The following is a 24,884-nucleotide window of genomic DNA, read 5'->3' on the forward strand; positions in this document are numbered from 1 at the left end:
TCTGCACGCCTATCTGGACATATCAATTTATAGAGTTGTGAGATCTTTATTAGAAAACCTCGGGATGTTACCTCTCTAATATTTCTACAGCTTGGTATCTTGCAGAGTTGTCTAGGTGCCATTGTTCGGACAAAAGAAATATAAATTCTGTGAAGAAAACAGAGCAGTCAACTTTGTCCTAATCAGGACAGGTACTAATCATTCATATTTTTTTTCCTGTAAAAATAAATAATACAGAATAATAAATATTGGAAAGCTGTAGAAGATCAGGGCTTATGTTTTCCACCTCAGTCTAGGTCTGGTTTTGTTCCATTCTAAGTTCTTACCTGTTAATTTTCTTTCTTTAAATCCCTCCAGACCTGCACAGAATGGATGGGCTTACGTTCCTCTGCCAGCAGGTGGAGACTGAGACATTGACTTTTGACTGCAGTACAAGTGGAATGTGCAGTCCCATCTACAATCAGTCTGACGAATAGCCAAGCAGAAACTAACTAGGCTGAAAATGTCAAAAACAAACCAACTCCACTCTCAGATGGAGAAGACAAAGAAATTATCCGGATCGGATCAGGAAACACTGTTGGATACTGAATAGAACAAGAACCTTCCCCAAAACGTCCCCACAGTTCACCAGCTAAACTAGATGAATCAAATGTCACTGCTCTCATTATGTTCCCCAAAAACCAAGATAAAAATACCATGCTCTTTGCGAAAACAATACCGAATAACACGACAGGGTAGGGTCTGTGCCAGTCTGGAGGGACTAAAAGAAAAAATTAGCAGCTAAGAACCTAATTTCTCCTTCTTTAGCATCCCTCTAGGACTAGCACATAATGGATGGGACGTATCAAAGCAGTACCCATCATAGGTGGACACCCGAAGGGCTGCCATAAGCACATGCTCTCCAAATAACATATCCTGACACGCTTGAACGTCCATCCAGCAGTGACAAACAATAGAACAGAGTGAAGACCAAATCACCACTTTACAGATATCCACTGGAGGCACCAGCAAACTCTCATCCCAAGAGGCCGCCTTACCCCGAGTGGAATGAGCTTTGAGAAAATCCAGAACAGGTTTCATTTGGAGAAGATATGCTGAAGTGATGGCCTCCTTGATCCAGTGTGCAATCGTAGCTTTAGAAGCGCCATCCCCCTTACAAGTACCCGCCAAAAAATCCGCTGAACATACCAGCAAAGGACCCTAGGGACATCCGATTTTTGCAACTGCATCTGCTCCCAAGACCTTAAACAGACTGGTTAACATGAAAAGGCAAAACTACCTTCAGAAGAAAGGAGGGAACCAGCTGCAGCACAACCCGCTTCTTTGAGAACTCCAAGAAGGGAGGCCTGCACAAAAAAGCTTGCAGTTCAGAAACACACCTCGCAGAAGTAATGGTCAACGGGAACACTTCCTTAAGAGTAAGATCCTTCAATATGCAGGAGCCAAGAGGCTCAAAAGGAGGATGAAGCAGCACGGAAAGAACCAGATTGAGATCCCAGGCTGCAAAAAAAGAACGAACTGGCGGATGGAGCAATTTCACTGTTCTTAAGAAGCGAATCACATCAGGAGCAGAGACCAAATGCTGACACTGCACCAGACAGAGAAAAGAAGACAAAGCCACAATCTTTACCTGGAGGGAGGACCATGCAAAGCCCCACTCCAGGCCATCCTGCAAAAACTCCAAAATGTGAGGCAAAGATGCGTGAAGGGGAAGCACGCCCCGCACAGAACACCAATCCTCAAAAAGATGCCAAATGTGCACATACACCAAGAGGTTGAAAGTCTCCAAGAACCCAGGAGGGTTGAGATCACCTTACCTGAATAATCTTTCTTATTTAGGTGTTCCCGTTCAAGAGCCAAGCCATAAAACAAAAGAGACCCAGATCGAACATGGGAATGGGACTGAGTCAGAAGGTTGGGTGAGAGCGGCAGAAGAGGATCTGCCACAAGAAGCTGAACCAGATCTGCGTAACAAGAGTGCCTGGGCCAGTCTGGAGCCACTAGGATATCACGGCCTGCATGCCAAGCAATGTGATTAAACACTCTGCCCACCAAAGACTACAGAGGAAAGACATACAGGAGGCTGACCATCGGCCAAGGCTGCACCAGAGCATCCAGCCCCTTGGCCTGGTAATCCCTGCGCTGACTGAAGAACCTCAGTGCTTTGGCATTGACACTCGTGGCTATGAGGTCCTTTACTGTCCATCCCCAGGCCTGAACAATCAATTTGAAGGCTTCTAACTTGAGACACCACTCTCCGGGATCCAGCACATGACGACTGAGGAAGTCCACCTGGACATTGTCTACTGCCACTATGTGGGAAGCTGAGGTATCCAGAAGATGAGTCGCTGCCTATTCCATGAGAAACGATGTCTCCTGCGCTACCAGATGACTCTTTGTTCCCCACCTGATGACTGATGTAAGCCACCACAGTGGCATTGTCCAAGAGAACTCGAACCTATATGCCCTTCAGCAATGCCTGGAAAGCTAGCAACACCAACTAAATGGCTCTGATCTCCAGAATATTCATCAACCAGGACACTTCCTAGTTTCAAGTTTATTAAAAAAAATTTTAAACCGCTGAGACATTGAGCTCCCCAACCAGAGACTGGCGTCCGTGAGAAGCACTATCCACTGGGGCTGATCCAGACTCACTCCCTGAACCAGATTGGAAGACTGAAGCCACTAGCACAGGCGGCAACGAACTAACCTCCGAAGAGGAACCGGAGAGTTCAGATCTTGAAACTGTGGAGACCACCGCCAAAGGAGAGTATATTGAAGAGGATGTATGTGAGCATGAGCCCACCTGACCACTTCCAGGGAGGCCGCCATCGACCCCCCCCCCCCCAAGACCTGCAGAAAGTCCTGCACCCAAATGCAATGACAATCCATCACGAAGTGAATCTGCGACTGCAATTTCAACACCCGGGCCTCGGGAAGGAAGGCTCTCTCCAAGCTGGTGTTGGAAAGAACTCCAAGATACATCAAGAGCTGAGACAGACAGAGTCAACCGGCGTTTGGACAGGTTGCCCACTCAGCGCAGCGACTGCAGAAATTTCACTACTTGAATCGTAACCAGGGAGCTCTCCTGAAATGACTTCACTCGAATCAACCAGTCGTCCAGATAAGGATGACTTAGAATGCCCTCCTTGCACAAGGCCACCACCGCCACAACCATGGCCAATCTAAAAGGAAGCGATTGTAGATGCGACTGCATAGCCAACTTGTACTGTAGCCAAAAGTCTAAGGGTTAGATTCACTAAGGGCATGGATCGGATCTGTGTCCGAGGGGATCAGAATCACGCCCCCAACCGACAGCCGGGATTGCTTTGTAGCGATCCCGATGCATGTGCAGACCATCTGAAGAGAAGCGACTTTAAAAAAAACCACTTTTAACTAGCTCAGCGAGCCCGTGGTTTTAACCCTTTTTAAACCCGTGGGTTAAAACCATGGGCTCGCACTGGGTCAAGGAACAGGAGAGTCAGGGGCTCTCTGAGCAATTAGATCTGGATCAACACATCACATTCTTACCACAGTCTGCACCTCTTTTTAAGTTTGGCAAAAGGCAGAGAGGCAGGAGATTCAGGGCACAGCAGAGCAGCAGGAGAAAACTGCGGCAGAAAGTCAGGGCAGAGAGAGCAGGAGAGTCGGGGGGCAGAGAGCTGGAAAGTCAGGGCAGTCAGCAGGCAGAGAGAAAGAGATGCAGTCGGAAAGCAGTGAGTCGCTTGTTTGTGATCGGCCAGCCCAGTCGGTGTTGCAGGTTTTTTAGTGAATCGCTGCCTGCCTACATTTGAATGCCATTCCCCCTCATTTGCATGCGCAGATCGGAGGATGATCGGGATAGAGGTTAATGAATCGGGTTGGAGGGAATTTGGGTCACAAAGAGATCGCTAAGTGGTCGGAACTTGATCGGTGGGCTTAGTGAATCTAGCCCAATGTCTCAGTCTCCACCTGCTGGCAAAGAAGCGTAAACCCATCCGTTCTGTGCTAATCTGGAGGGATGCTAAAGAACATTCAGATTTTTTTTTTTTTTAGTGAGATCAATGTGAAGATTAGAACTACAACTCCATATATACAATGAGGCAAAACTGACACTGAATTAGGCTGGTCAGCTGACATGGGCTGAAGTCATGGTTGTGTTATACTTCAGTTCTGAAATATAAGCTATGTTGATTGATGCCTGTAAGGATGTGAACATTAGATACTATGGCCCTGATTCTCTAAAGTGCATCCCGATTTTAGGCGTCCTACAGCTGTCTAATCAGCCAATCGGGATGCACGTTTTTTTAAAAAAAAATGCTCCCCAGGCAAGCTTCAAACTTGTCCCTATATGATCTGTCTGCAAAGGCTTGGTATTCCACATTTTTTTTATTTATTAAATTTCTTCTATACCACTATTCATAATGAATTTCACAAAACAGTGTCAAAACATAGGCGCCAAAAAAATTAAGCACTAAGCACTATTCTATAAAGGATATGAGCCCTATATAGAATAGTGTTTGGTGAAAATCTTGCACCTAACTTTTGGGTGCCAGACTTATGCCTGCTGAAACCTAGTATAAATACCAGTGCCCAAGTTAGGCAATATTCTGTAATTGTATGCAACATTTTGGAATGCCCATGACCACACACCTTTTTGAGATATGCAGCACAGGAGTTAGGTGTTGTGTCTTATAGAAAAGTGTGCATCTAGATATGCGTGCAAATATTAGGAGTGCCAGTTAATATCAATAATTGGTTGCTAACACCCAATTATTGATGGTTCAGAGCTCATTATCCAATTTATTTGTGTGCACATTTCAGAAGTATGCCATACACAAAATCCGGGAGAATAATCTTATTGCAAGTTAATCTACAATAACCAATAAACACTATCAATGCTATCGGTCTTTATTTTCCACAGGCTGAAAAGTTCTAGAACTTGGTAAAGTAATTTGCTTTAGTTGGCACCACCTAGAACCTACAGTGGTAAACAATTAAGCACTCAGGCCAAATTGTATATTTATTTCGATCCTGTTAGAAACATAGAAAGATGACGGCAGAAAAAGGGCCAAGGCCCATCAAGTCTGCCCACTCTATAGACCCTCCCCTTAAGATTAGCCAAAGTTTTACCCTGACCCACGTAGGGATCCCACATGGGCGTCCCATTTATTCTTAAAATCTGGCACGCTGCTGGCCTCGATTACCTGTACTGGAAGCTTGTTCCATTGATCAATCACTTGCTCCGTGAAGAAATACTTCCTGGTGTCGCCATGAAATTTTCCGCCCTTGAGTTTGAGCGGGTGCCCCCTTGTGGTTGAGGGGCCTCTGAGAAGGAAAATGTTATCTTCCACTTCTATACGTCCGGTGACGTATTTAAACGTCTCAATCATGTCTCCCCTCTCCCTGCGTTCCTCGAGAGTGTAGAGCTGCAAATTGTTTAGTCTTGCTTCGTACGAGAGACCTTTAAGCCCTGAGACCATTCTGGTGGCCATCCTTTGGACCGACTCGACCCTCTGCACGTCTTTGTGGTAATGTGGCTTCCAGAATTGCACGCAGTATTCCAGATGAGGTCTCACCATGGTCCTGTACAATGGCATTATGACAGCAGGCTTTCTGCTGACGAAACTTCTACGGATGCAACCCAGCATCTGCCTTGCCCTTGAGGAAGCCTTCTCCACCTGATTGGCAGATTTCATGTCTGCACTAATGATTACTCCTAAATCTTGTTCCGCTGAAGTCCTGGTCAAGGTCTCCCCGTTCAAGGTATAAGTTCTGCACGGGTTTCTGCTACCTAGGTGCATGACCTTACACTTTCCAGCATTGAAGCCCAGCTGCCAGGTTGAGGACCAGCATTCCAATGTACGCAGGTCCTGCGCCATACTATCTTGTAAATTGCCCTTGCTTACCATATTACATAGTTTGGCGTCGTCGGCGAATAATGTTACTTTACCTTGAAGCCCTTGAGTCAGATCTCCTATGAATATGTTGAAGAGGAGCGGACCCAAGACCGAGCCCTGCGGCACCCCGCTGGTCACCTCCGATGTCTCAGAGAAAGTACCGTTAACCATCACCCTCTGAAGTCTGCCACTCAGCCAATCATTGACCCATGCCGTCAGAGTCTCTCCTAACCCCATTGATTTCATCTTGTTTAACAGTCTGCGGTGTGGGACGCTGTCAAAAGCTAGGTACACTATTTATTTATTTATTTATTTAGATTTTTATCCCGTCCTCCCAATAGCTCAGAATGGTTTACAAATGAACATACACAGTGGGGAGTAACTAGACATATAAGTAGTACAACAGGTTTAGGGATTGGATTTATAGTTTTTGGAGAGAATTAAATACAGGGAGAGTATGCAGAAAGAGAGAAGGGGGAAATACAGTAGTTTAGTTTAAGGAAAGTTATGAGCGTTTAGGTACAATTTGTTAGTGGATAGAGTAAGAGAGGGTCATACTGGAAGTTCGGGAAGGTGATAGGAGAGTGGAGGGTGGGGCCTAAGGGGGGGAGAAGACAGAGGAGATCTTTAGTTGAAGAGGAGGGTCTTTACCGATTTGCGGAATGTTAATAATGAGTTCTGTTGTCTAAGTGAATGTCCAGTGAATCTCCTTCGTCCAGTCTTTTTGTTACCCAGTCAAAGAAGCTGATGAAGTTTGATTGGCAGGACCGACCCTTGGTGAATCCATGTTGATTGGGGTCCCGTAGATTCCCTTCGTCCAAGACCGTATCCAATTGGTGTTTGATCAGTGTTTCCATGAGTTTGCATACTTTCGATGTCAGACTCACCGGTCTGTAATTTGCAGCCTCTGTCCTGCAACCCTTTTTGTGTAGAGGAACGACGTTAGCTGTTTTCCAGTCCAAGGGGACTGTCCCTGTACTCAGTGAGAGATTGAAGAGCACGGCTAACGGTTCTGCCAGGACATCACCTTACTCCCTGAGCACTCTGGGGTGCAGATTGTCCGGTCCCATGGCTTTGTCCACCTTGAGTTTTGTTAGCTCAAAGTAAACCTCGCCCAATGAACTCAACTGAACAGAAATTGACAAACTTCTACACGATACCAACACATCTTTATGTTAATTTTAATGCATCTTTACTATTTATTTGCAGAAATAACACATTGAACATTATTTAAAAATGTGAATATGGAAGGAACAAAAGATTGGACATCTTTTGCATCAATAATTTATAGTTTTCTTCAAAACTCTTCTCGCTCAGAAATATTTTTTTAGTCTGCCTGTATGCACTTCATAATTGAGATCTCCTACAGATTTGAAATATTTAAGTTTGGGAATTGTGGAAGTAATTTCAACACACAGTAACTGACAGCAGAAAAAGACCCTCATGGTCCATCCAGTCTGCCCAACAAGACAACCAAAGCCCCACTCATCACTCCATGTAGGCCCAGGTCATCCATTTTTAAATGATGGTTCTGAATCACATCAACCATATTGGGGGAGAGTGTGGCACTACAGCCTCAGCACCATGAGGTTGTGAGTTCAAATCCACGCTGCACAGAGAAATCGCTGATCCCCAGCGTTTAAAGATAAAATTGCTGATTCCCAGCACTGCACAGAGAAATCTCGCTGGTTCCCATCATGGCTACAAGGCGCAAGACTTCTGGTGCTACCAAAAGTGCTCCCAAGAGGGAAAAAAAGTGAAAACTTTATAAGAAAAGGTTGAATTATTGGATATGCTTCAGAGTAAATTCATCCTCCACTGTTGCTCGGAATTATGGCATTAATGAGTCTCCCGTTGGGTACATAAAGAATGAAAAAGCAATCCGTGAAGCTGTTGCAACAGCTACTCCTGCAGGTGTGAAGACATTACATGTGCGAGATGTCAGTCTCTCGTATGGAAGCTGCAACATTTCTGTGGGTGTAGGATTACTACAAGAGAATTCCGGCAGACTCTGTGATGATAAGAGGAAAGGCAAAGTCTTTGTATGATAACTTAAAGAGCAGAGAAGGCGGAGTGTCACAATCTATCAACTTTCTGGTCAGGAAAGGGTGGTTTGATAAATTCCATCACAGGTATGGCCTGCGTAATGTGAGAGTGGCAGGAGAAGCAGCATCTGCCAACCAAGAGGCAGCTAGAGAGTTCCCTGCTACCTTTAAGGAAATTATTGAAGAGAAGAGATATGAACCTGAGTAGGCATTCAATGCAGACGAAACTGCTCTATTTTGAAAGAAAATGCCATAGAGGACTTTCATTAGAAGAGGATAAGCGAGCACCAGGTTTCAAGGCTGCAAGGAATAGAGTAACCATGCTGCTTTGTGCAAATGCAGTAGGCCATATGATAAAGCCAACACTGATTTATAAAGTAGCGAACCCCCGAGCCTTGAAGGGAAAAAATAAGTTCCAGCTGCCTGTTTATTGGATGAGCAACAAGAAGGCAGTGGCTTCATTAGTGTTTTGTGCTTGAAGTAAGAAAATAACTGGCTAATAAAGGTATGGAATTCAAGGTTCTGTTGATACTGGACAATGCCCCTGGACATCCAGACCCATATGAGTTCCACATTGAGGGTGTTGAGATTGTTTACATACCCTCCAACACAATATCTCTCATCCTGCCTCTCGACCAGGGGGTAATTAGGACATTCAAGGCATACTACACAAGGTATTCATTGGAGAGGATTGTGCATGCGATGGATGAAGGCCCAAACATGGATAACATCATGAAAAAGTGGAAGGACTTCACTATTGCCAATGCCATCAATATTATTGAAAGAGCAGTGAAAGCTGTCCAGCCAGAGTCAGTGAACTTGTGCTGGAAGAATCTTTGGCCGGAATGTGTAAAAAGGGATAACACTGTCAATATCACAGAGCCTGTCCAAGAAATTATGGAAGACATAGTGGACTTGGCAAGGCAGGTGGGTTGGGAAGGCTTTGAAGACACCAAAGCAAAAGAACTAATGGAAGATGACCTAATTGACCTGACTACTCCTGAAGGAGAGGCAATACCAGATGAAGAGGAGGAAGGAATAGAAGAAGAAGTGCTAGAAGACAAGTTTACACTGGATAATATTGCAGAGGGCAGATGCAGATTCAATGGTGCGGTTGACTTTCTATGACATCAACCCATCCATGGTACGTACGTTAAAGATGAAGGAGTTAGCAGAAGCAGCGATCTCTACATACAAAAATATATATAAAGAAATGATGAAGAGGAGCCAGTCGGAAATCACAATGTATTTCCAAAAGACACCTAGAGTCACTGCTTCTCCATCCACCTCTTCCACCCATGAGTTGGCATTCCTCTTGTCTCTCCCCTACACTGCATACTGAAGATCCACTTCCACTGCCTGAGGAACCTGGTGCTCACTTATCCTCTTTTTCTCCTCCTCTTGCACTGCATGCAGTACATATACTGGACAATGAGGAGGAAGACACCAACTGAATAAAAGATAATTACTGTACAGTATAGTACTGGTTCACCCATGTTTAATGTACAGTACTGTGTTGTTATTCAAAAGGTGCAATGTTTTCAACTGACATCGCGAATCTTGTCTTTTTTGTTATTCGCGGTTTCTCAGTGTTTGCAATGAGGAGCTGCTCCCCACAGCTTTTGCAACACTCAGGGAGCCGGCCCGAAAATGCTGCGTTGATCGCACCGTGGACCGGCCTGAAGATAACACCGGGGGGGCAGGGGAGGGGACAGGCCAGAAGGCAAAGCACAGGATGGAGGGAGAAAGACAACAAAGGTAGGGGGAATGCTTTTATTTTTTTAGTGATTGATTTACATTTGCTGTCTGTTCAGGAAGAAATGCATTTGTTTCTTTTCCTCTGGGGTTGTACTGCTTGCAGAGTCTTGCATCTTAGGGTTTGTTTGTAAATATTAGTACTTTTAGTCCTGCATTTGCATGGGTTATCTGTTTTCTGGTAGGAATGAGTGTTGAAAAGCATACAATGTGCTTTGTGTATTTTAATTTTGTGGTTAACTATTATGTTGTTAATACACTCTCAGCCAGGCAACTTCGGGCAGCTGCCCGTACCCAACTTTCTAACTGGCAACGTGTACATTTAACCTGACCCCCCTGGTCGGCAAATCCCTCCCCAAAAAAAATAAAAAATAAAAATAAAAATAAAATTAAAAAAAAAAAAAAAAATATATATAAATTTATTATATACAAAAAAAACAAAACAAAAAAACTATTTATAACCGACCCCTGGACATACTCCTTGTCTTATCTTTAACTGCACTGCCTGTTTCTTCCAACTCTCTCTTCCCCTTCCCCTCCTCCTGGCAAATTCTCTAACCCCTTCATATTGGCCCACCTGACTCCAACCATGAAGCCTTCACTCTGGCCCCTTATCCTCCTTCTCCTCTCCCTCACAAACACTTCCCACTCTCAAAAACCTCTCCCCCCAAACTCTCCCGACACCACATTCATCAAAAACACCTGTCCTGGCCTCAGAATCCCCACGCTAATACCCACCAGACCCCATCACTTCAAAAAACACCGAGGAGTTAACCTCACCTCCTTGAAACCTGTTCCCCCAGCAAACCTACCCAACCTTACCTCAGACTCTCTCACCCCAGTCCCCACCCTCTATTGTAACGCCAGATCCGTCAGAAATAAGACCCAAATAATAAGAGATTTACTCGAGGATCATGATCCGGGTTTTCTGTGCATCTCTGAATCATGGATCGAAAAAGACGACTTACACACTCAAAATGAACTCTGTCCCCCAGGCTACCATGGTCTTTTCTCCCCTAGAATAAACCGAAAAGGAGGAGGTCTTGCCCTTCTCTACAAATCATTCTTTAATGTTGAACTTCTTGAAAAGGGCAGCCATCCCTCCTTAGAATTCATGTTAGCTTCAATAAATGACGAACTTCATCCCCACCCATTAGGCATCCTGTTACTTTACCGCCCTCCTTCCCCCTGGAACAAATCCTCCGAAATTGTTCTTGAGACCATAACAAGGGCCTATCTAAAATTCCAAAGACTACTGATCATTGGCGACATAAACCTTCACCTAGAGGACAACACCAACAAGGACACAACTGATTTCAAAGACTTCCTTATTTCTTTAGGCTTCACCGCCCCACCACCCACCCCTACCCACGAAAAGGGGCACTCCATCGACATCATCAGCTTTCTTGACCTGACTGAGCACAAAACCTCCACTGTTGAGACCCGTTGGGAATCTGTTCCCTGGTCTGATCACCTCCTAGGCCATTTTTGCCTCCCTGTCTTCATGTCAGTCCTTGGTACCCCTACCCGAGCCTCAAACTCCATCACCTACCGCAAAAAAATCACTAGTGAACTATTCTGGTCCCAGTTCCTCAACAAATTCCCTCCTCTTCCCACTCTCATGGACCCAGACGCATTCTGGCACAACTGGGTGACTCTTTCGGAAACCACGTACCGTGCTCTTGCCCCGCTAGCCACTAAATCCATCTCCTACTCTCACAAGGCCCCCTGGTATCTCCCATACCACAGGGAACTAAAACAGAAATGCCGAGCCCTCGAACGAAGATGGAAAAAATCGAAATCCCCTTCAGATAGGCAATCCTGGAGAGAAAACATCAAATCCTACAACTCCATACTAAAAAAAGCTAGGAAGATCTTCTATGGAGATAAAATCTCCAGATCAAAAAACCAAAACAGTACACTCTTCCACATCTGGCGAAACCTAACTTCTAAAAACGACTCCTCCCCCTCCCCCACCCTCCCATCTCCAAATGACTTAGCTAATTTTTTCAACGAGAAGATCTCTACCATAAAGAGTTCGTTCCCCCCAGCTATCTCTTACAACTCTCTTCCTCTGAAAGACTCCGACCCTATCCCTGCTGACAGATCATGGACTACTTTCGAACCTGTATCCGAGCCCCAGATCTCTAAACTCTGCCTGAAACTTAAATCCTGCAAGTGCATCCTAGACCCTTTCCCATCCTACCTCTACGAAAACATCCCAGCGCAGGCCATCTCTTCCCTTACAAACCTTATAAACAAAGCTTTACTATCGGGCCTGTTCTCCTCAGAAATGGGCCACATTGCCTTGTCCCCTCTTCTGAAAAAAGCCGATCTTGACCCTTCCTTACCATCGAACTACCGCCCCATAGCCAACATCCCTCTTTTAACAAAACTTCTGGAGACCATAGTCGCTACCCAGTTCTCCGCTTACCTAGAGAGATTCTCCATCCTCCAACACTACCAATTCGGATTTAGGCCCAACTTCAGCACCGAGTCCCTCCTAGTTTCCCTAATCTCAAAGGTGCAACAACTACACGCCCGAAACAAATTTGCTGTTCTCCTACAGTTCGATCTCTCCGCAGCTTTCGACGTCGTGCACCACGACATACTAATCTACCAACTTTCCGAGATAGGAATAGACTCCTTTGTCCTAAAATGGTTCTCAAACTTCCTTCGCGCACGCTCCTACACTGTCAACGCAAACGGCTCCAAATCCACCTCGTGGACACCATCCTGCGGGGTCCCACAGGGCTCTCCCCTATCCTCTTCAACATGTATATGACCTCCCTGAAGCTTCTCAAACTATCCCCCCTTGAAACAATTTACACATATGCAGACGATATCCTTATCCTCCTCGAAACAGACCAGAACCTTACAAACCTCCAAGAGAACATCACCTCATGCATAATGAGACTTCATGCCTGGTCCCTCTCTGTTCAGATGAAATTAAATGAATCAAAGACAAAACTACTCTGGCTCGGCCCAAAGTTAGCACACCTGCCCACCCTCTTCACTCTACCCACAGGTCCCGCTCTTCGCCTTGAATTCTCAAGCAAGGTCCTCGGCATCATTATCGATTCCTCCCTCTCCCTAAATGATCACCTGAACTCCTTGGCAAAATCATGTTTTTTCAGCTTCCACATGCTTAGGAAAGTTAGATCCTATTTCCACCAAAAACACTTTACCGTCCTGGTACAATCCATCATCTTATCCAAACTCGATTACTGTAATGCCATTTACCTGTGCCTAACAAAAAAAAGTCTTCACAGACTCCAGCTCATCCAGAATACTGCGGCCAAATTGATTTTTGCTAAACGCAAATTTGATCATGTCTCCCCCTTACTTACCAAGCTCCACTGGCTCCCTGTACTTTCCAGAATTCACTTCAAATGCTCCTGTCTAGCTTTCAAGATAATTCATGGCATCCTTCCGCCACTAATCCCTCTATCCTTCCTCGCCCAAACGCCTGCTACCACCAGATCCGCCCACAGACATAAACTATCCTTCCCCTCTCTACGTGGCATCCCCCATGCAGGCAAACTGGGAAGATCCCTCCTCTCCAAAATCACGGGCCTTTGGAACGATCTCACTATCCCGCTGCGAAACCTGGGCTCCCTCCAGCTGTTCCGGAAACAACTGAAAACCTGGCTTTTCTCTAATATATAACATCTCCTTCCTACTTCCCCCTTTTCATATGCCCTTGTAAACTCTCTCTCCCCTCTTCTTGTATTTTTAAGCTTTGTAAACCGTGTCGAGCTCCGCTTGCGTGGAGATGATGCGGTATATAAACTTAAGGCTTAGTTTAGTTTAGTGTATATATGAAAAATGAATGGAAAAAATGGTGTTACAATTAGTACGATTATGGGGTCTGGGGTGGAGATGGGCACGACTTAGCCCAGTGTTTTTCAACTGCCGGTCCACAAAATAATTATTTTATTTCCGCCGGTCCATAGGTGTCAAAAGGTTTCTGAAGCACACTGCTTTAGCTGCCTTGGCCTTATTCTTGGGCGCACTGGTTTTCAGTTGGGCAGAGCCAGTTAATTTTCTTAAGTTATTAGTTATTTCTGGAAACTCTGGTCTCTCACCTATGATCCTGGTCTCTTTAAAGCAGCCTGAGTGCTGGGAAAGGGACGAGAGAGACCTCTCGTTCTGTTTAGCTAAATCGAGGAGGACATCTTCCAAGGTGTCAGAGGACACCGCTCCAAACACCATGCTTGGCCTCATGCAGCCCACAGGCTGCCCCTCCTTCGTTTCGCTCATTTTGCAAAGCGACCTCCTTAGTCTCTCTTCTCTTGCCCCCCCCCCCCCCCAATCTATTTCAAACAAAGCGTACACAATACGATTTAAAAAAAAATATTTTGCAAAAAACAAATAGCCCAACAGAGCCACAACTAATTTGGGTCTATCGGTGGCACTACGAAAACAAAAACAAAATCCGGTAGTTTGTTAATTAATTTCGAAAAAGGGGGGACGAAGGTTTAGGTCACAGATTTCCTCAAATATAACCGGGATGCGCGAGCTGGGTCCAGCATGCGCCAAAACGCCCTGAGACGGTCCCGCCCACGCTTCCGGTCACCTAGGTAACCCGTACACTGTAACAGCCCCTCCGCAACCTTTGTTTTTGCATACGCCCCTAATAAAGATGGCCGCCGCCGCCGCCGCACGCCTTCTCTGTCTCTGCCCCCAGCGCGCATCAGACGCAGTGACGTGCGCGCGCAGTCGTGCAAAGATGGCGGATGGCCTGGAGAAGGGTCGCGGCGAGAGCTCGGCTAGTTTCGCCCGGCGCGTGGATCCGGAGCGCGAGCAGCTGAGCCCGGCGCAGCGCGAGTTCATGCGGCAGGCGGAGAAGACTCAGTGGCAGCGTGGTGCGGCGCAGAGGCTGCGGGGTCGGAACGCGCTGACCGGCCTGGTGATCGGAGCGGCGGTGCTGGGCATCTGTATCCTTGAGGGGCGCCGCGGGTTCTGAGTCGGAGAGTCACGTGGGAGGTTGTCCGCGCGCTCTAAGAACCGCGTAGGCCAACGGTCTCGCACTCAAACCCTTGGCAGGGCCACATTTGGGATTTGTAGGGCCTCAGAAACAAAATGGTTAATGTCTTATGAAAGAAATGACAATTTTGCATGAGCTAAAACTCTTTATAGTTTATAAATATTCCCTTTTGGCTAAGTCTTAATAAGAATATGATCAAGAAACTGTTTCATTTTACTTTTGTGATTATGATAAACATACCGAGGGCCTCAAAATAGATTCTAGTGGGCCGCGAGTTTCAGACCACTGAGTTAAGGGGCACAGTTAATCTGCTGGCTGGGTTGAAGGGCAGAGGGGAGAACAGGACAATCAAGCCATTGTGACATCACTGATGAGGTTGGCTCTTATTGGTGGAATGAGGCATTATGATATCACAATCTTGGTTCTGCTTCCCAAAGACAAACAGGATGTCATGGATACAGTTAAGGCAGTGGTCTCAAACTAATCCTTTGCAGGGCTACTTTTTGGATTTGATGGTATTTGGAGGGTCTCAGAAAAAATGGTTCATGTTTTATGAAAGAAATGACAATTTTGCATGAGGTAAAACTCTTTCCTTTTGGCTAAGTCTTAATAAGAATATTTTCGTTTATTGTTAAAGAGTCATATGATCAAGAAACTGTTTAATTTTACTTTTGCAATTATGGTCTTAAGAACATAAGAAACGCCTTCACCGGATCAGACCGAGGTCCATCTAATCCGGCGATCCGCACAAGCTGCGGCCCAATTTAGTACTCCTTTATGAAGTCCCGGATTTACCGTATCCCTCAATATGATATGCTAGAAGGTGTGCATCCAACTTGCGCTTGAATCCCAGCATAGTAGTCTCCTCCACAACCTCCTCCGGGAGCGCATTCCAAGCACCCACCACGCGCTGTGCGAAACAGAACTTCCCGACATTTGTCCTGAACCTGCTGCCACTCAGTTTCAGTCTATGACCTCTAGTCCGTGTCACATTTGAGAATGTTAGTAATGTTGCTTCTTGGTCTATTTTATCAAATCCTTTTATTATTTTAAAAGTCTCTATCAAATCCCCTCTCAGTCTTCTCTTCTCGAGAGAAAACAGTCCTAGTTTCTTGAGTCGATCTTTGTAGCTCAAATGTTCCATCCATTTGACAAGTTTCGTGGCTCGCCTCTGAACTCTCTCCAGCAGAGTTATATCCTTCTTAAGGTATGGAGACCAGTGTTGGACACAGTATTCTAAGTGCGGTCTGACCATTGTTTTGTATAGTGGCATTATGACCTCTTGCGATCTACTCATAATCCCCTTCTTAAGTTAGTAAAAAAAAAATGTATTAAAATTAGTCCAATAAAAAGATTACCTTATTTCCATTTTCTATTTATAAATGTTTATCAATACAGATACAATACTACTTTATTCTAAAGCAACAAAATAGATCTTTTTTTCTACCTTTTGTCTCTGGTTTCTGTTTTTCTCATCTTCTCTTTACTCTCCGTTACATCCAGCATCCACCCTTTTTCTCTGTTCCTTCCATTTTTCTCTTTCTCCACTCCCCTGTGCTCTGGCATTTCTCTCTCCTCCTTTCCTTCCCTCCCCAACTCATCCCGTGGTCTGGCATCTGCTTCCCTTCCTTTATGCCCTGGGATCTCTCTTCTTCCATCTCTCCCTCTTTCTCCATGCTCTGGCATATTCTTTCCTTCCTTTTCCCTCCCTTTCCGATGGTCTCTCATTTCAGTTTCTTTCCCTTCCCTCCCCCCCCATACCCTAGCATCTCCTCTCCTTCCCTTCCATCTCTCCCTCCCCCTCAATGCTCTGGTATCTCCTATCTTCCTTTCTTCCCTCCCTTCTTTTTCCCTGGTCTGGCATCTGTTTCCTTTTCCTCCCTCTCCATGGTCTGGCACATAAGACATGCCAGAACTTATAGCAATAATTACAGTATATTTGTGTTTACAATACATGCATCTTTAATCTCTAGCATAATACTATGGAGGGCCTTTATCAGTCAACAAATAAAAATTCATTTCTAACTTGCTAAACGGTGTTTTAACTGTAAACAACTGGCTGCCCCAGGGGAGGTCGTCGGCTTTCTAAAAGGCACAGTTCTTATCTTGGTCCCACATTGATCCCCATCGCACCCTGCTATATACGGACATGAGATGGAAATATAGAAGATGGCAGCAGATAAAGACCATCTTTCTTGAGATCTGTTCATCTGGGTGTAGAATATAAGCATGTCTCCTGGAACCCACACTTAGGACATGATCCAGAGCCAGACTTAATCTGTGATCTACACGCCCATTTCTGGTATTTATAGAGCCTGTTCAAGAATTTAGATTGAATGTCATTCTACTTATGCTGTCCACTAGCCAATATACATTAAACGAGCTTGCACAGAAATAATCCTATTCAATGTCAACATTAAGAATCTGCCTCTGTTTTTGACCTGTAACTGAGTAGGGGTCCTTATTACTCCCCTAAGCATGCTGTTATATTCTGTCCACAGCACACATCTGAGACTTTATAGAGTAGGGGTTCACAACCTGATCCTTAACTCGTATCTAGCTGGTTTCTCAGGATATCTACAATGGATATGTATGAGATAAATTTGCAGGTAGTACCTCCATTTCATTTATATTCTGCTTTCAACCAAAGCAGATTATGTTAGACAAAATATAATAAAACAAGCACATGAAAAATAGCCTTTATAGCACTTGCAATATTATAAGGTCAAGGTCCTCGTTCCATAAAAGTAAGTACAGAACTTTCAAGTACTTTTTGAACTGGAGAACATTACCACGTAGCTTTAAAGTGCTATCATTATACTGACACCCATAATTGTGCTAACACAGATGGTATAACTACAATCTGTATAAATTGATCCAAATATGAACTGAGGAAACTTTTTTTTTTCCCCTCCCCCAAAAAGGGGGAAAAAGGTTGACTCAAATACAGACTGAGGGTTTATATTCAAGTATAGGTAATCCTTCCTACCCGCTTCCTTGATATCCATATACCTGCCTTCCCCAAGATGTGGCATCTTGTCCTGTACTGCCCAGCCTGCCCCATTCTTTCCTGTTTCTGCGCCCAGCCCCCTTCAAATGCCCATTACAGGTTTCTTTGATTTTAAAGGTTGGCGTCTCTTTGTCCACTTTTGGCACTTTTTGGATGAAGAGACGCCAAAGCATTCACACGCACCATTCCCAGTACGTTGCAAGTTCATAACTGTCCCCTGAGGAAGGCGATGGCATCGCTGAAACTTGGATCCTAGTTGGGACTTTGTCTTTTGGAACTTTGCCTGTTTTAGCAATTTTTAAAGACTCGTTATAAAACTTTTGATACAAACTGCAAATAAAGGATTTGTGACCACAGGTTGGACTTGGCATCTCCAGTGTCTCTTTTTGTTGGTTCTGCTTTGTCTAGAGCAGGGGTGAGATCTATTAGCATACAATGAAAGCAGTGTATGCAAATAGATCTCATGCATAGTCATTGGGGAAATCCTGAAAACCCGACTGGATTGCGGCCCTCAAGGAGGGACTTTGACACCCCTGGTCTAGAGCAAGGGTAGGCAATTCCGGTCCTCGAGAGCCAGAGCCAGAGCCAGGTCAGGTTTTCAGGATATCCACAATGAATATGTATGAGATGGATTTGCATGCACTGCCTCCTTCAGATGCAAATCTATCTCATGCATATTTATTGTGGATATCCTGAAAACCTGACCTGGCTCCAGCTCTTGAGGACTGGAATTGCCTACTCCTGGTCTAGAGGGGTCCCCTTACACATTTGCTTAGTAAGGAAGTATGAAGAGAGAGCTGCTATTAAAATGCGCAATTTATCAAATTTTAACAAGGTTTGGAGAATTTTAGGTGACTATAGTCATACTTCAGTTTAATTTACAGGTGCCTTTGAAGTAAATATTATATTATATGATGATAATTTGGTTCACATCTGTTTATATAAATTCAATAAATATTAAAACATAAAAGATTGGCAGTATATCAAATATATCAGAAACATGAAAAATAAGTTGTTTTAGTGCTGGGATTTCTATGTATATTTTCATGTTTAATGATATGAATTTCTGATCCAGAGAGTCCTTGCATTCAGCTACAATGTACTGAGAAAATTTTGCAAAGCCATTTCTTTAACTCCTTCTTGCAGATGGTTATACCTTTTATTCTATCTCCCAGGAAAAGTTCTTAGATGAACTGGAGGAAGAAGCAAAAATTGCCCGAACACTGGCCCGAAAAACTTCTGCAAATTGAAACTAATATGACAAATGCTACAATGTGCATATGTTTGGGATGGGAATGGAGCTGTGCCTGTACTTTGCAGACGATGTTACCGAGTCCTCCCCTTAAGAGTGATTTGACTTTTCAGAGACACTTCGTGTCGTACGCTGCTTGTACTTTGCCTACTTGATAGGAAAATGGGGTTCTCTAAAATTACCTTCATGTGTCCATCGTACATCTGTTAGATTAATTTCTTGACATTCCTCTCACAGCATTTAGATTTGCAGTGACCAGTCACTGCTTGGAAATCTTGATTTTGGAGATAATCAATCCCAATTTTGATAAATTGAGGGTCTGATAAGTGTTGTGTCTTCCTGAATTTCTTTAATAGTTTCCTTATTTATTTGAGATAAGTAGACTTGGTGTATGTGCTTCATGGAAGAAACTGTTTATCTCAAAATAAATTAATATTCAGCTAGACCAGATGTTTTGGACTGTTTATGGGGGTAAACTGGAATAGCCAGCCAATAAAACTCCAAAATTAAATCAAATTATATTTATTTTTAAAACAGTTGAAACAAAATAATCAGACTTTCAGCCTGAGTGCAAGATTAAAAAAAAATGAATTGAAGAACCGACAGCATAGAGTAGACAATAGGGTTATTTCTCCATACTCACATGCTCTGCAGAAGGAATCCACTCTGGATTTTTCACTCTGCCTCTGTAGTACTTCACTGATCGGTTTAGCGCCCTCTGAAGTCTTTCCTTCTGCATGCCTGTCTGCAGCTGTGTGTGTTCTATTCTCCCCATTTTATTGTTTTAAATTCGATGTAGTTTCGTCCCCTTTGCAGGTATTTTCATGTTTTGAAGCAAATTTGCTTGAGAATTCAGACTGGTCTGTAGCTGACAGGCTCATCCCTTTTGGGTACCTGTTAGCTGGTCTGCATAGTTTTCCTTGGAGCTTCTGTTAAGCAGGGGTTGAGCGTAGACTGTTAGGCACACTTAGGGGGCTCATCAGTGTTCCCCAGCATGCTGGCTGCATTTTCGCGCCTCCGCCTGTCCTGGTGCGCATCCGGTGGTCTGCTGGGGTGGAGGCGTAGTTGGACAGTGGAGTCTGAAGATCAGCTTTGTGAGAACATTCCCAGCATTGTGGCAGTGAATTTTTATACAGCTACTGAGTAAGCTGTGAGCAGGTGGATTCCACTTTATCAGGTCACAGGTTGGGCACACTGCTGTCATCTACTATGTTAAACCAAAAGTATTTAGTTCTGAGGAGTACGATCTATATCAGTGGTTCCGAACCCTGTCCTGGAGGATCACCAGCCAGTTAGATTTTCAGGATAGCCCTAATGAATATGCATGAAAGAGTTTTGCATGTAATGAGGATGATAAGAATGCAGATCTGCTCCAAGCATCTTCATTAGGGCTATTCCAAAAACCCAACTGGTCCTCCAGGACAGGATTGGGGACCACTGATCTATATTAGACATGGGCAACTCCGGTCCTCGAAGGCCGGAATCTAATCGGGTTTTCCCCAATGAATATGCATTGAAAGCAGTGCATGCAAACAGATCTCATGCATATTCATTGGGGAAATCCTGAAACCCCAATTGGATTCTGGCCCTCAAGGACTACAGTTGCCCATGTCTGATCTATATGAACAGCATTGACATCTGATATGAACAGTGCCAATTAAGAACTGTACTGTCTAATATCTGAAAACCATCAGCCTACCCTATGTAGAAGAACTTTAAGTTTTATTATTGTAACACCAATTTCTCAGAGAAGGGAAATCAGTAAAACTAGAGGACATAGGTTGAGGGGTGGTAGACTTAGTAATGTTAGGAAATTATTTTTCACCGCGAGGGTAGTGGATTCCTAGAATGCCCTCCAAGGGAGGTGGTGGAGAGGAAAAAGGTGACAGAATTCAAAAAAGGTGGGATGAACACAGAGGATCTCTAAAATATGAATGGGGCAAAATTTCATAGTCTGAATCTTGCAAAGGAGATGGTTTGGCTAGACTGGAGTGAGCTTCAATGTCAACTCCAGTAGTTGGAATCTAAGGACATAACCGGGTGGATTTCTAGGTTCTATGACCCAGAAAAAAATAATTTAATTGTGAAATTGTAATGCATGTAATTATAGGGCAGACTGGATGGACTGCTGTCATTTACTATGAGGTACATAATCAAAAAGAAAATAATGTCTAAAACCCTGCCTAAATCGGCACTTGGACGATCAAAAAGGGGTTTAGATGTATCTAAAACCAGCTTAGGCCTTTTCACTGTCTCTGTGCGCCAAGAGCGAAAAGGGGTGTTTTTGGAGGAGTGGGTAGGACGGGATGTGGGCTGACCTAGACTTAGTCGCCCGGCAGCCATAATTGAAAAGTTTAACAGGTTGCCTGAACAGAACTTTTACATTTTGACTTAGATTAAGTCAAAACAGGTATAAGTTGTGGATCAGCAAGACCCCTGCCCCCCCCCCAAATGATCGCAGCAGGTGGGATGCCTAGTCCCTCCTCCCCGACCCCACCCCCAAGGCTGCCATCAGAGAGGAAGTTCGGGTCAGCCAATCGCTGCCTGGATGGGCGGAACTTCCTCTCCGACGGCAGAATTGACGTCAGGGGGGAATGCTGGTCGGCCCGACGGTGGGAAGCAGAGAGCTTGGGGCAGCCGCAACGGTGGCTTTGGGGCCTGTTTCCCCCCAATGGTGGCAGCAGTGGCTTTGTGGAGGGTAGGGAGAAAGAAAGGGGGCAGGCAGGGAAACAGAAAAAAAGAAAGGGGGCATCAAGAAAGAAAAAAGAAAGAAAGGGCAGGGAGAGAGGAAGAAAAAGTTAGGCGAGGGAATGAGGTCTGGAGGAGAGGAAGCATACAAGCTAAAAGAAGGGAAGAAAGATTGGATGCACAGTCAGAAGATGAAAGTGCAACCAGAGACTCATGAAATCACCAGACAAGGTAGGAAAAATGATTTATTTTAAATTTAGTGATCAAAATGTGTCTGAATTTATATATGCTGTCTATATTTTGCACTATGTCCCCCTTTTACTAAACCGCAATAGTGTTTTTTAGCGCAGGGAGCCTATGAGCGTCGAGAGCAGCGCTGGGCATTTAGAACTGTTCCCTGCGCTAAAAACTGCTATTGTGGTTTAATAAAAAGGAAGGGGGGTATATTTGTCTATTTTTGTATGGTTGTTACTGAGGTGACAATGCATAGAGTCATCTGCCTTGACCTCTTTGAAAAAAACCCAGAATAGGAATGATAATTAACATTTTCTCAGCATATAGTGTGCTTTGTGTTTTTTAATTTTATTATTGGTAGATCATTTTGACTTGGTCATTTTAAAGTAGCTCGCAAGCCCAAAAAGTTTGGGCACCCCTGAGCTAGAGCATTGAAGCTGTGTATTTCTATTTTATCCCCCCTTTTACAAAATTGTGGAGCGTTTTTTAGTGCCAGCCATGGTGGTAGCAGCTCTGATGCTCAGAATTCTATGAGCGTCAGGGCTGTTACCACTGTGGCTAAAATCCACACTACAGTTTTGTAAAAGGGTGAGGGGTTAGTTTGTGATGACATATTCCATACTAGGCGAAGGTGTTCTGTGTGTTCGAAAGACATGGTTTTCTGTTAGGATTGACGGTGTAGGATTGATCTGTGCTGGTCTGGCTTGTTTAGTTTTACAATGGGTGTATTGATGTACTGCTCACTGCAATATGTAAGTTGCTGCCTTTTCCTAGGTACTCATGTGTGACGTGTGGTTTGTTACTAAAAATCATGTTTTTCTTACAGATGGGGGGGGGTGTGTGCCAAAAAATGATGGGCCCCGGGTGTTACATATGCTAGGTACACCACTGTATGTAAAGATACCAGAAAGCTGGCGAAGCAAAAACTTTAAGTAAATTGTTATTCTTCTAAGTTTTGAGTATTTAACCCTCCCACAATCTCACGGGCACTCGTCCTCAGTGCCTGCTTATAAATTTGTGGAGTATGTAACTTGTCGCTCATGCATATTTTTTTTTGCACACACCAATCCTTAGAGGGAACATTGCTCATGAGACAAGTTAATTCAATCTTAATGGGTTAATTCATTTTTAATGGGTATAACTAATGGGCAGACTGGATGGACCGTTCAGATATTTAGTTGCTGCCATTTACTAAGTTACTATCAAAAGAGCTGTCTGAGGCCTTCAGAAAGAAGATTGTAGCAGCTTATAAGGCCGGTAAAGGATTTAAAAAGATCTCGAAAGAATTTGATATTAGCCATTCCATGGTCCGGAAAATAGTGTACAAGTGGAGGACTTTCCAAACAACTGCCAACATGCCCAGTTCTGGCCATCCAAGCAAGTTGAACCCCAGAGCAGACCCCAAGATGTCTCCAAAAACCCTAAAATGTCATCATAGGACCTACAGCAGGCTCTTGCTAGTGTTGATGTGAAAGTGCATGCCTCTACCATCAGAAAGAGACTGCACAAATTTAACTTGCATGGGAGGTGTGCAAGGAGGAAACCTTTGCTCTCTAAGAGAAACATCAAGGCCAGACTGAAGTTTGCAAGAGAGAACATAGACAAACACCAGGATTTTTGGAATAGTGTTTTATGGACAGATGATATACCCATTAAAATTGAATTATTTGGACACCAGAAAAGAGGACATGATTGGCTTACACAAAATACAGTGGAACCTTGGTTTGCGAGCATAATTCATTTCAGAAGCTTGCTTGTAAACCAAAGTGCTTGTATATCAAAGCAATTTTCCCCATAGCAGTTAGTAGAAACATGGGTGATTCATTCCACATCCCAAAAGATCCCCACCCTCAAGACCATTGGTGCGTTTCCACTCCACCCCACCACACACTACATCCCAAAAAGATCCCCCTGAGGCCACTGGCGTGCTTCCACCCCTCCTCCCCCCGTGCAAAAGGAAACAAATCAGACATTTTTGATGGCATCTTTGTTTACTATGTTATTAAATACACTATATAATTATTGAGTAATTAAAAATTACAGGGCAAAAATTCACCTACTGTGGCAAATAAGTAAACATGGCATGGATAAGAAATAATTAGGCAGATTTGTATTTCTACTTTTACAGTGCTTTTTTAATATTACAGAAAAATATACATATATTTTCAAAAATCTTTAGTCACTATTGTACTGTTATGTGAATCACCTCTCTTTTCAGTAGATTTCATAGTGCATTGTGGCTTCTTGTCAGGTGTGCACTGTGTTTCACAGTTTCATGTATATGCTTTATACCCAAAATTCTGGATGGGCAATAACTTAGGCCAGGTGCATTCTGGGAACAGTCAGTGATGTCACAAAGCCCCTTGGTTTTGCATTGTCCTGCCACCCAGACAACATGGCCGCTCCTACACCCAGTAGAGGGTCGCTCTTCAAGAGAAGACTGCTCTTAGGTCTGCATAAGCCTAAAACATATTATTCCTCCAGACATATGCTTTCACACAGCTGGATAAGTTATTTGCCTCAATTTCAAGCAGGGAGTTTCCCCTTTCAGTTTCTATCCAAGATAAAACTAGCTGAAGGTAATGTTATAGCTTCTTTTCAAGCGAGTCCAAGGTCTACCAAGTAAGCAAGCAACAAAACCAAATTATTTTGCTGCTTTGAGTAGTTTTTTATGTAACTCGACAGCTATGATTAGAATGCACTACATTTGTAAAACAACGCCGGTTATGCTATTAGTAAAGCTGACAGGGATTTTATCTGTAACTGTCATAAATAATCATCTATCACATTTACAGAGGCTGTTACACAGTACATATTTTATGCCATCCCTTACTGCATGTCATCTTTCCAGTTATTACCTATATCTGCTATAAGAATACCGTTACCATTCATCAATTCTGTAGTGCGTGATCTGGCTGCAGAAGAAACGTTAAGGGGGTTAGCCTAATAGCTCAATGGTAGCACTTTGTATTGATCACAACTGGGGAGAGCCTCTACGAATGCTGCTACCGTACATTCCCCAAAAGGGGAA

General features: G+C 44.0%; 2 protein-coding genes across 2 annotated transcripts in view; one reads left to right on the top strand and one right to left on the bottom strand.

Moving 5' to 3' along the window:
* CNTD1 (cyclin N-terminal domain containing 1) overlaps positions 1-13,944 on the bottom strand; it is a 42,616-nt gene extending 28,672 nt beyond the window's left edge. The window contains exons 1-2 of the mRNA XM_033918091.1: positions 13,768-13,944; positions 72-147 (exon numbers count right to left, since the gene is read on the bottom strand). Coding sequence (XP_033773982.1) covers positions 72-147; positions 13,768-13,942 — 251 coding nt within the window. The 5' untranslated portion in view covers positions 13,943-13,944. The remainder of the gene's footprint in view (positions 1-71; positions 148-13,767) is intronic.
* Positions 13,945-14,367: 423 nt separating this feature from the next.
* LOC117347029 (cytochrome c oxidase assembly factor 3 homolog, mitochondrial) lies at positions 14,368-19,376 on the top strand. The gene is made up of 2 exons (XM_033917319.1): positions 14,368-14,619; positions 18,826-19,376. The coding sequence occupies exons 1-2, from the start codon at positions 14,412-14,414 to the stop codon at positions 18,927-18,929; spliced, it is 312 nt and encodes a 103-aa protein (XP_033773210.1). The 5' UTR covers positions 14,368-14,411; the 3' UTR covers positions 18,930-19,376.
* Positions 19,377-24,884: the final 5,508 nt, after the last annotated feature.

This window comes from Geotrypetes seraphini, chromosome 13 (assembly GCF_902459505.1).
Source record: "Geotrypetes seraphini chromosome 13, aGeoSer1.1, whole genome shotgun sequence".
Lineage (NCBI taxonomy): Eukaryota > Metazoa > Chordata > Amphibia > Gymnophiona > Dermophiidae > Geotrypetes > Geotrypetes seraphini.

Bases quoted from the DNA above. Each gene is read 5' to 3' on its own strand.
- LOC117347029 (XM_033917319.1), top strand. From the start codon at position 14,412: ATGGCGGATGGCCTGGAGAAGGGTCGCGGCGAGAGCTCGGCTAGTTTC. The intron at 14,620-18,825 runs GTATCCTTGAGG...TCCTTCTTGCAG, and splicing joins AGCGGCGGTGCTGGGCATCT to ATGGTTATACCTTTTATTCT.